The 12,057-nt window shown below is 51.8% G+C and overlaps 1 protein-coding gene across 2 annotated transcripts in view; it reads right to left on the reverse strand.

Moving 5' to 3' along the window:
* Positions 1 to 384: 384 nt before the first annotated feature.
* Positions 385 to 12,057, reverse strand: part of GREB1 (growth regulating estrogen receptor binding 1) — an 82,266-nt gene continuing 70,593 nt past the window's right edge. For both annotated transcript variants that reach the window (XM_067703682.1, XM_067703680.1), the window contains 8 exons: positions 11,592 to 11,753; positions 9,146 to 9,350; positions 8,097 to 8,271; positions 6,278 to 6,496; positions 5,171 to 5,306; positions 3,764 to 3,964; positions 3,193 to 3,331; positions 385 to 2,045 (listed from right to left, as the gene is read on the reverse strand). In XM_067703682.1, the coding sequence (XP_067559783.1) occupies positions 1,882 to 2,045; positions 3,193 to 3,331; positions 3,764 to 3,964; positions 5,171 to 5,306; positions 6,278 to 6,496; positions 8,097 to 8,271; positions 9,146 to 9,350; positions 11,592 to 11,753 (1,401 nt within the window). In that variant the 3' untranslated portion in view covers positions 385 to 1,881. The remainder of the gene's footprint in view (positions 2,046 to 3,192; positions 3,332 to 3,763; positions 3,965 to 5,170; positions 5,307 to 6,277; positions 6,497 to 8,096; positions 8,272 to 9,145; positions 9,351 to 11,591; positions 11,754 to 12,057) is intronic.

Raw genomic sequence — 12,057 nt, forward strand, 5'->3', positions numbered from 1 at the left:
CCTGTGTGGCAGGCTTCTTTGCACGCTTTGGGCCATTGTTTCTTCCATTTCTGCCTGTCTTTTCTCTTTCAGGGGTTCCTCCACATCTTAATATACCCTTATTTTTATGGATTTGTTCTTCTTTCCTTTCCAAAAACTGTCCTTCTGTCATTCATCGAGATTTTAAGCAGGTATTAGCCCCCCAGGACCACTGGCCACACTACTTCCTCCCAAAACAATGCAACTCGTTCCCAGCAAAGCAACAATACACGCATCACAAATTCTATTTATAATAAGGCTGGAGCAAATACGAATACTCGTTTGGGTTTTTTTCCCAAGTTTAAATTAACCAATCAAATAAGGAAAGCAGCCCAGAAGCCACCAGAAGCCACCATTTACAAAAGACAAGTAGAACTAAAGAAGGTAAGTTTTTATTCCAGGATAGGAATAATGACATATACAAAGTGATCATTTTAGAAACACTGATCTAAATCTTTTATACTCATGGACTTTCTTTCTTAAGGAAGAAAAGATTGACATTAACTCTTTGGCATCATCTTTGAAAAGAATTTCTTCTCGGATTGCTATCCATTAGAGTGCTTTAAACGTCTAAGATGGATGGATGAGAGTGCATTCTGCTGATTCATTTCTGACGACCTTTAAACTCTTCCTTTGGTTACGGGCCACTCCACAAGCAGTGTGGTGGGGAGACGGACCCCAGAGTCTGCTTCTGCTTCTCTCCGGCTGTGTGATCTTGGTGAGATGCGCTCTCTACATCTCAACTGTCTCATCTTTGAAATGGGAAGCATAATTCCACGCACATGGGCTGCTGGAAGGGTTAAGCAAGATCGTAACTGTGAAAGCACCTGGCCCAAGGCCCAGCCTCTAGGGGGCCCTCTAACACGCTGGTTTAAAAAACATCCCAGCGCAAGCCAGAGTGTGGGCGCATCACAGAACATCGCTGCTGCCTTGTCTGTCCCCCTTCCTCTCCTGTCAGGGACCAAACATTCGTAAGAGAAGACAAGCGATTCAAGGAACTAAAAACTGAGCTTCAATAAATTAGAGTCACAAGTCTAGTTCTTATCAACTATTTTCCACGTCGCTTTAGTTGTTCTCATTGTTTGTTTCAAGTAAGCCATTTGGTCCTCTTTCCTTTGTAAGGCAAATTCTATTTCTCAAGGTCAATCTCTGTAACCCTAACTTCCTTCCTGAAACCCCTGTAGTTTTTAAAAAAGTTTCTTTTCACTTTTGCCCTTTCTAAGAGGTAGGGTATTTACCCTATACTATTTTAATAGAATCGTATTTGCTCTGAAGTGAAACTATTTGTTTTACTTTATTAAAGTTGATGCCTTTGGGCTAGCTTCTAAAAGAGTAAACTTACATAATTCTTATTAAGTGAACCTACTTCATTTTTTCTTGTCTCCAGCCTTTACAGTTAAAAGGTTCTTTTGGAATATTGCTCTGTAGTAGGTTATAGAGAAACCTACATAGCCAACATCATATCCATCATCTGAAACGCTGGCGCCTGTACAAGATAAGCCAGGGGGGATCCTTCAGAGCTAAGAGAAAAGTCAAGTCTGTCCGTGGAAGCATATGGACGATGTGACAGCAGGCAAAACTTTGTTCTTCATACGATGGACTTCAACACAGGCCAGGGCGATGGGGTCTGCCCCGGAACTTAGGGGCCTTTGGTTTGAGTTCCTGCTCACCGTTCACTCATCCCCGTGGGTCTCAGTAAGTCTCGGTCCACCTCTGGGCCTCGGTTCCCTGGCACCTACCGTGAGGGGGTGGCCAACAGACACCTCTGGGTCCTGCCCCAGTCCAGACACTCCGTGGTTCCTATTCTTCCTTTAGCCTCAGCAGCCTGAGGTTCTGAAGGCCCCACCCTCAGGTGTGTCTCCCTCAGATGTGTCGTCCGGTCAGAAAGAAGAGGGGTCGGTCTTCCTTGGCGTTGGCGGTCTGGAATTCATCTCGCAGCCGAAACTGCCACTCATCTTCCAGCTCCAGGCGGACGACCGTCTGGCGGAGTGAGTTGCGGTCCTGACAGATCACACACAAGGTGGCACCTGTGTGGACGACAGCAGAGGCATGTGAAGAAAACAGGGGAGTTTCTCCAAAGGAAAGGACCGCCTGGCTGCTATTCGCAAGAATGAAGTACGCTGCTGCTTGGAAGGGAAGGACCGGGTGTCCACGTGAGCTCTTGGTGCCTTGGGGATGCATCTTAATCTTAGCAAGACAGTGAGACTGTGATTGGGCAGGTCTGGCAGATGAGACAACACGGAACCAAGAAGCACTGGCAAAGAAGCGAGCAGAGGGGGAGAAGGAGACAGACTCACAGGACCACAAACCAACATCCTCGGCTCCAGACCCTGCTGGGCAGCGCCCTCCCCCGGTCCTTCCAGCCCAACCCTCCCTGTCCAGCCATCCCAGCCGGCCACCCGCCCAGGCCCCGCGCACCTCCTGACTCTTCCTCTGCTGGGCAAGGAGGATTCTCCCGCCTCTCGACGCCTAGCATTCAGCAGCAATCACGGGTGTTCATTCTAGCTACCTCCCTCCCTTCCTACACATCCTATCCTCCTATGAGACGAAATGTTTCCCAAGAGCAGAGAAGGTTGTGGAAACCTCTGACTATTTCCCCAAAGCTTATGCAATGTCGGTGCTCACTAAACACCTGGTAGAGAGGAAGGTCAGAGTCAAGGCCAGCCAAGGAAAAGTGAAGCTCGATTAGGGGTCCCAGCTGGATTGGGAAGAATGTGTTTAAGTCATACAGAATGAATGTCTCTCACTCTCAACCACTCTCGCACGAAAACACCTACAGAGGGAGAAAGATTAGAAGAGAAGTAAAGACGCACGTGGCACCCCAAGACAAGGAAGAAGAACTCACCCACCAAGAAGGAAAAATGTCTGAGGGGATCTGCGAGCTTAGGCTAGGAGCCTGGATTGGAAAGCAACAGAAACGTTGAAACTAACTGCTAATCACCGAAAAGAAAGGGGCTGTGTCTTGTCTCTACGCAAACAGGTAGAGGGGGAAAGAGCTGCCCTGGGATCCCATCCCAGCCTTCTTTGCGCTTCCCTGGATGCTGGGGGAAGTCATGCGCCCTGAGCCTCAGTCTACCCGTTGCCAAGGACTAGGACCAGAGGTCACCTCCGCAGAGGCGCCAGGTGGCGACAGCCACTCAAGGCAAGGTCCGTGGTAAGAGTACGGGAAGTTACCTTTCAGAAAATGAAACTTTTTCAGGAAGGCAGCTCCCACAAAAGAGTCACAGAGGTAGAGCAGGAGTCCACTAAACAGGAAGTCGGAGCAGGTGATGTTCAGAGAGTGGGGCCTGGAGCTCACATAACACACAGAGATCTGGAAAGAAAGGAATCCAAGAGAAAACGTCATTCTCCGTGACACACCCCACGACACTGTGTTAGCGCTTGGCATCTAGCAAATGCTAACCGCCAGGTCAAGCTCAGACCTGGAGGAACAGAGACAGTATTTAATGTTATTTCCAAATCTATATCCTAAAACTCAACTCCAAGACTTATCCAGATTTATCAATTCATTAATTCATTTGAGAATCAGAAATGTTTAGCATCAGAAGTGGGTTTCTATTCTTAACTTCTCATATCGGGGCCAAACCACTTCAGTCCTCTCAGCCTTTATCTTATCAGCTGTAAAGTGGGGTCATACCGGAGCGGAAGTAGTGGAGTGGTTCTCATTCCAAGTGCTGGGTTCTGGCGCGCGTGTTTAGGAATTTCCCGGATTTATGGACTCGACAGCGCCCCCTCTGACAGTTACCTGAGACCCCAGGTTAAGGTAGCAGTCGACGGACAGCACGGGGTGGCCATGATTCTTCAGGGACAGCGGGAAGAAGCGGTGGCTGTGGTGCTGCAGGAACTTCTCCAGCAGGAGCTGCGCAGGGGCTGCGAGGAACGTGTGCTTGCTGTCGGGGGCGCAGATGTACTGGGCCGGCACGATGGCCATGGGGCTGTCAGACACCTGCGTGGGGAAGGGCGGGTGTCAGCCACTCCCAGCCACCCTGAGCAGGGACCCAGGGTGGGTGGCGCCGTCGTGGAAGGCTGTGTCATGGAGCAGCAATGTGAGAACACATAACTTCCACTGTGAAGTTCTCCATTAAGAAAAATTAGGTTTAACCGAAGTGGGACATGTGAAAACTGATCACGTGATCAATCAGAATCGTAGACACTGACCATTCCACGCCGAAAACTGGCTGCCTGGTCTAGAAAAAAATAAGGGAATCCATGGACCTTGGGAACATTCCCCTAAATCCAGGGATGCAAACCTCTGGGAACGGCCAATCTCCCCTTGGTCCCCAGACCCTATCTGCCTCCAGTCCAGTCCCGTGGCCCCTGCTCTCCACGGCCCGGCCATCTGGGCCCACCATCTCGCGTCCCGTCACCAACAGACTTCCCATGCTACAGCCAGAGAGACTGTGGATGTAAGTCATGCTAATCAAACCCTCTGCTGCACACCCTTCAATGGGTTCTCGTTACTCCTACAGAAAAGTCTAGAACCTTCCCACAGCGGATAAGGTCCTGCCTACTTCTCCAGCTCATCTCTGACACTCTGCCCCATGGATCGGAGGGACCTTCAAGGCAGGGGTGTGCCGACTCCGTATGGGTTCCTGGAAGACACAGATCTCCGAAGGCTCACCGTGACTTCGCATCTGAAATGCCCAGGTCTGCCCGGCCAGGACCGACACAAGCAGATCACGTCTCTGCCCATCTGGAGGCCGGCTCAGCCATCAGGCTAGCCCGTCAGAGCCATTCAGACAGTGTTTGGCAGGCACTGTCCTAGGGGCTCCGAGAAGAGCACGGCACCGCACCTGCCCCCTCCCCAAAGGGGCTCTGTCCAGCGGAAAAGCCGGACAAGTGAACGGCAAAGACAGTGACAGAGATGAGCTCAGGAAACCAATGGGGAGAGAGAGAGCGGGCAGGCAAGGGCGCACAGGAGGGCTGGTGGTGCGTGTGCGCTGCGGGGGACACACAGGAAACCAGTTAGAGTCGGAGATCAGAAGGGAAACCTGATGGAGTCTTTCCCTTCCCAGCGCTCCCAACCGAAAACCTTTACTAATACTTCCCAGCAGTCAAGCCCACCCCACTGACTCAAAGGCGCCCGGGTGGCCTCCCTGCCAGCTTTCCCACCACGGACAGCAGCCCCCTCTAGGCACACGGCCACACCCACCTTGGACGTGATGTGGAAGGACCTGTGCCCGCCCACCGCAATCTGCTTCTTCATCACACTGAAGCGGTTGAACCGGCAGAGCAGGAGGCCGGCGCTGTGCACCCGCAGGTTGAAGTCCACATCATCACACATGAACCTGCCCAGAGCCAGAGGAGGGGGCGGGTCGGACTGGAGGCAGCTCACACACCCCAGTCACGCCCCTACCAGACACGTGGAGTGTGCACCCCTGTACTGGGGGCTGGGAAGGTGGAGCAGGCTCGTTCCTGCGCCAAAGACCTTCCTCTGGGAGGTACAGAAGGCAAACCGAGAAGGAAAACAGGACGAGCTGTGACGCGCCTGCACCAGGAAAGCAGGGTGCACCCCAGCCTTACACTACAGAAGCACTGCCACCTGTGGACCAGGCACGACACGCCCGGCACCGTGAGGGGGACTCGACAAACACCACTTCATCTATTTGCTGAAAAGAAAACAACCGGCCTCCCAAAGTAAAAATATTAGCCACTTTTTACAGCTGGAGAAAACAAGACTCAGAGATGGCAAGTCATCTGCCGAAATTGCAAAGCTGACAGTGGCAGAACCCAAATTCCTGGCAGGTCGGTCTGGCTCCAGAATTGACACTCCTGCCTGGGCCCTCTCGGGGGTGTGCCCACGGCCTGGCACGTCGAGGGCTCAATAAACGTTAGTGATTAGATTCTTCTCGTGACGTGAGCATTTCTGCATAGGTCTGTAGAGAGTGACACAGGGAAATTACAGTTTCCTTCAGTGCTAACGCTCCTAAAAAGTGACATGCTCAGAGAAGGAGCAGAAAAAGAAAGAGAAACAACACCTAGTAGCATTTAAGTCATTAAATAAGGTACCACGTGAATTGAGGAAGGAAGCTGAATGGTCTTAGGCAAATCTGCCCTAAAATTATACAACGAAAATACCAGAAAAACCCATGAGGGCTGAAAGCAAGGGACCAGGCCAATGCTATGGGTGAAAAGGCTCTGGTTTCGTTGGCCCTGAAGGGCAAGGACAGAGCAGCCCCTGCCAGGAGTAAGGCTGCCCCTCACGGAGGGCCCTGGGACCGTGGGCAGAGCTGACAGCCAAGACGGCGCAGGAGCTCACCGATTCTGGTTGTACTGCACGTTCTGGGTCAAGTCCACGTTCAGGATGATGAAGTCGTGCACGTGGCAGCGGGAGAAGGGCTCGCGCACCTCGCGGCTCCCAGTCTTGCTGGACCACTTGCGCATGCCGATCAGGGCGTAGTGAGTGATGTTGGGGGAAGCCTCGATGTGCTGCATGATGTGCTTCAAGGAAACATTCCTTTCCGACCAGGAAAATTCCCTGTTCGAAGGAAGGAGATGGACATCCCTCGGTTGGCATGCAGACAACAGCAAGGCCCTCTGGACCAGGCTGGCCGGGATGCTGCTCTCCCCTGAACCTGCCGGGCGGGGTGGTGCAGGAGGAACCCATCATAACCGCCAGGCACCGTGCTCAGCACTTCAAATTCACTGTCATTGATCCTCGCAGCAATCCTATGACATAGGCATAGCAACCCCATTTTACAGATGAGGAAAAAGAGGCTCTGGATAACTTGCCCAGTGTCACGTGACAGAGCTTGGATTGAACGCTGTTGTCTGTCTCCGGAGCCCACAGTCTCTGCATCTGCCAAGCCACCTTGCGTTTCCAGTGTCAATTCCAAGCGAGGTGGGGGGAGGGAAGGAGGCAGCGTGTAAACACCTCCCACCCCACCCTGCCGGTGACTGAAGTCCGTGAAGACAGTGGGGGCCACCCGACGACCAGGGAGGGCTGCTGAAGGGAGTAACCCCAGGGCTGGGAGCTGGGGTGACGAGAGCTCTGTCTGTGAGACCCAGGGACACGGCTCAACTTCTCTGCATCTCAGCTTCCTTCTCCCCAACTGAGGGGCTTCAACTAAACTCTCTAAGGCCCCAGCCAGCTCTGACGTGCCAGGACTTGAACATCTGCTGCAGAATGAAATTCAGAAAGGCAGAGGGAAAAGCTTGGTTCTCTTCCTCATTGCTGCCCTGGCCGAGCTCTTGCCCTGGGAAGCATGACAGTGAGAACACTGAAAGCACGGTGACTGCTGTCCTCATGCACGTGCAGCTCTATCAGACAGAAAACAGTTTTTTCTAGAAGAGCAGTGGTGTTACTGGTGATTGTTACATTAGGACTCACTAACACAGAAGAGGTGAACCAACCTCAAAAGTTGCCTCTCACAAAAACAAGCCAAAAAATCAAGTTGTTTTTCAAAAAAAAAAAAAAAAAAAATCAAGCCCAAAATAAAGGCTAAGTTGAAACACTCATGGTGAAACCACACAGAAATATTTTACCCATGATGCTCAGCTGCAGCTGTATCTACTGAGCCTTCCCTACATTGCGCCCGTGACCGGGCACACAATTCATGGTTTAATTAATCCTTGTAACAAACTTCTAGCACAAGTTTAAGTGCCCCTTTGAAAGATGAGGAATCTAGAACCCAAAAAACAGTCATTTCCCTAATGTCACACAGCAAATAAAAATACAGCTTCACGTTAGGAGGAGGCTGGGGGAGGGAGGAGGGACTGCAAGGTTCTGGGGTGCCAGTGATGGTCTGTTTCTTCATCAGGGAGTTTGTCAAGCGTGTGTGTTCTGTTTGTGAAAATACCCGGATATGTATTATACTTTCCTTTTCGTATATATTTGCTGTTGAATATATATTGCATTATTTTCTGTATGTATTACACCTCAGTAACATTTTTTAAATTAAGAACTCAAAGTAAAGCCTGGAACGTGAGCCCACCACACGCCGGGCTCTGTCCACTGCACACCACACTTTCTAGCGTGAGGCACGCTCTGGGGTCCTCGAAGGGCGGACGAGAATCCCCCACTGAGAAGAGAGCACGTGCACTTGTCTTACTGGTGGGGTGAGTGTGTGGGTTCTCACCTGCTTCTCTCCCCACCACAGTCGACGTCCAGCACGTTCCACATCACGCAGGAGTCATCAGAAATCACGATGAAGGGCCAGATGTCCTGAGGCTTGATCCCCAGTTCCTCCTGCCGGTTCCGCTCCAGCTCCAGGTTGTGGTAAGACAGCTCCTTGATCAGGAAATGGGCGGCGCCTGAAATGGGCAAACGACCCCGACTCAGGCCAGTCCTATGCCGACGACCACCCAGGACAAAGCCCCAGTGAGAAGAGAACTTGATGAAAGCCCATCGAGGCCCCAGCCCTGCCAGCTCCTGGGGGTCCTGATCTGCAGCCCTCACCCACCCACCATAGGCTGTTGACTTGGTAGAATTCTAGGGCAGAAAACACTCCTCTCCAATTTGCACACACTTCGATTTATCCTTGCTTTTCTAACAGCTGAGAACATGAATAAATCAATAACCAAACATCGAAGAAAAAAGAATCGTCAAATCAAAATAGCTTTAAAAGCCAAAAAGCTTAATGAGAAAGGTCTTTCCTCTCTACGCGGACATAAACTATCTCTCGCCATTTGCCTGTACAAGGATGCGGTCAGTAGCCACGGCGGTCGCTGACCTTCAGCACACCCTGAAAGGAGGTCAGGGTGGCGATCAGGAAGGAGGCAGTCTGTGCTCTGGGCAAAACTGGCAGAACAGGCCTTCAGAGAGTTAGAGATTTTTCAGGAGGCGATTTTATGAGCCCAATTTCTTGCATCGTCTCCTATCTAGAAAAGCACTAAAATCATCAACAGAGATATCTGCTCCCAGTGACCAGTAGCATCCCTCTGCCAACATGTGCGCTTGACTGCACGCATCTCCCTCCACCAAAGTCCCATATACACTGACCTCCCCCCTTATCTCACTGGAGCAGTTCCTCGGAGCTGAGAGGCCGTCTCCCAAGCTCTAGTCCTCGCTTTGCCCCAAATAAAACTTAACTCACAACTCTCACACTGTGCGTCGACATCTAGAACATTCTCTCAAGTCTCCATGCACAGAAATATTACAGAGTAGGGCACGTTTACAAAGGCCTACCGACTCCGGCGCTGTTGAAGATACTCGGGAGCACCAGCATGATGTGGTTGGGCCAGTATTTCTTATAAATCGCCATTTCATACTCCTTGACAACCAGCACATGCAAATGGCTGGCACCATCCATCGCGTGGTACAGGTTAAAGAGCCCGTGCTCGTGACGGCCAGTCGTGGGAGTGAACGTCGGACTCTTTATGTATTCATGACTCTGGAGAGTACGGGCATAAAGAAGCAAGTGTTTGTCAGCACGGCCACAACGATTCCCCTCCCTTTAAAATGTGAGTTTGCTGCCTCTTCCAACAGGAGATGGCATCTATTTCCACACTCCCTGCATCTGGCTCAGCCTTGGGACTTGCTTTTATGGAGAAAATGCAGTTAAAATGACAGCGCGCCAGTTCCAAGCCTGGCCTCCAGAGGCCTGACACATTCTGCCTTCTCTCGGAACCCTCCCAGGAAGAAGCCCGGGCTAGCCTGCTGGAGAAGGAGAGGCCGCAGGGAACAGACATGGGCGTCCCTAGCCCAGCCGGCCCCCCGCCAACCTGGTAACCAACCTCGGACACAAATGAGAGCAAGCCACCCCAGGATAACCACCCAGCAGAACTGAGTCCAAACTGCTGGCCCACAGAATCGGAAGCTAAGTACATGCTTGTTCGGAAATGGTTTGTTAGGTGAGCAAAACTAACAGGCGTATATCGATTACCCAAATTCATTAGCCTCTCCTATTAGCACCTAATATCGCGCTCTGAGTACACGTTATTCCTGTATGACTTAAATCCCTCTATCATAGCCATACTCATACACGCAGACTATGAATCTTTTACATAAATAACTGTGTTTTCTTTCACTCTTTTCTCAACAATAGGTTCCGCTGGCCAAGCTACGTCTTCTGTTCCTTCTCGATTCCTCAAAGTACTTGCTACAAAGCTGTGCATACAGCTGGTACTCATAACCAGTTCTTTCTTTTTAATAAAGTTATTTATTTATTTTTGGCTGCGTTGGGTCTTTGTTGCTGCGCAGGGGCTTTCTCTAGTTGCAGCGAGCGGGGGCTGCTCTTCATTGCGGTGCGCGGGCTTCTCATTACGGTGGCTTCTCTTGTGTGGAGCACGGGCTCTAGGCGTGCGGGCTTCAGTAGTTGTGGCTCGTGGGCTCTAGAGCGCAGGCTCAGTAGTTGTGGCACACGGGCTTAGTTGCTCCGCGGTATGTGGGATCTTCCCAGACCAGGGCTCGAACCCATGTCCCCTGCATTGGCAGGATTCTTAACCACTGCGCCACCAGGGAAGTCCCTCATAACCAGTTCTGATGGGAACCGCCTGGAAAAGCTAGTGCAGTAACTGATAAAGTCTCAAGCACCTTACAGTAAAGGCCTCACTGCCTTTACAAATGTTTCCATTCTTGATAATAGCCTGCTGGGTCTGCAAGGCTGGGTTCAGCTCTGGGCATGCCTGGCCCTCTGGAGAAGGAAGAGCAGAGCTGTACACAAGGTCCGTGGGGCTGGGGCTGGGGAAGGGGCAACGGATTGACTCTGAGGTTGTCAGGCTGGAACTGTCAAACCAAGCGCCCCTAAAAATGGCGGCCAGAGAGACGACGGATCATTGGGAACAATCTCCTCGGAAGAGAGAAAATTTCTCCTTTAGAGGATATACGTTGAATTATTTACAAATGAAATGATGCAATGTCTGAGATTCGCTTCCAAGTAACACAGAAAGGCAGATGAAGAGAGATGGCTTGATGAAGCAAGAGTGGCCTTGAGTGCATCACTGTTGAGGTTGGGTAAGCAGCCCCGGGGGAATCATGATACTATTCTGCCGTCTTAGCCTGTTTCACATGTTCCATAAGAGGGCTTCCCTGGTGGCGCAGTGGTTGAGAGTCCGCCTGCCGATGCAGGGGACACGGGTTCGTGCCCCGGTATAGGAAGATCCCACAGGCCGCGGAGCGGCTGGGCCCGTGAGCCATGGCTGCTGAGCCTGCGCGTCCGGAGCCTATGCTCCGCAACGGGAGAGGCCACAACAGTGAGAGGCCCGCGAACGCAAAAAAAAAAAAAAAAAAAAAAATGTTCCATAAGAGACAGCATGAAAGAAAAGATAGTGGAAGGGACGAACATTTACTGGCCCTTGTTATCTTCCAGGTACCGTGCTGGTGCCTGACGTTGGTTATTCCATACAATTCTCACCACAAGTTTTTGCAAGAGTTATTATTGCCCAAAGCTTACAGATAAGGAAACTGAGGCATCAAGTGACAGTATGATGCCAAACTTGACTCAAATTTGACTGAGTGGCCACAAAGCCCTTGTGCTCCCCAGTCCCCTCCAAGCTGAGTCACCATGTTCGTCTCTCCCCGCCACACCCCACCCCATGTGCCGGACTCATCAAGAACCACAGTCTCTGGGTCTCCAGCTCGGTGGTCCCTTGCAGCCACTTTGATTTGCCCCCCGGGGACTCGAAGCCGGTACCTTGTCTGTGACGAGGGGCAGCCGCATGCTCTCCAGCTGGCCTCCGGGTTGGCTGAAGACGAAGTGGTGCTCCTTGGACTTGGGGATGATGAAGTGGAGCTGGATCTCCTCTCCTAGCATGGAGTAAGAGAAGGCAAAGGCGTGCAGGGTGGACTCATAGAGCTGAGGTGCGAGGGGGAAAGGACAGAGCTTGTCATCAGAGTCCGGCCTGACTTCCCGGAAGAACCCAGGCCCGCCATGGCCATGACTACACAGAGGTCGCTGCCGCCTCTGCCCCAGGCTGACGCCAGGACACAGTGTGGACGCCCACACCTGAGGCCACACCCACTGGGCCAGCGGCCGCTCCCGTCCCGGTGCTGACCGTGCTTCACCCAGCAACGCCACGTCGGCCGCCCAGCCCTTCCCGACGCTGGACCTGACCCAGAGGTGCGCTGGGTTGCCAACTAAAGCATTCACGTGCCAGATC

Source organism: Pseudorca crassidens, chromosome 14 (genome assembly GCF_039906515.1).
Source record: "Pseudorca crassidens isolate mPseCra1 chromosome 14, mPseCra1.hap1, whole genome shotgun sequence".
Lineage (NCBI taxonomy): Eukaryota > Metazoa > Chordata > Mammalia > Artiodactyla > Delphinidae > Pseudorca > Pseudorca crassidens.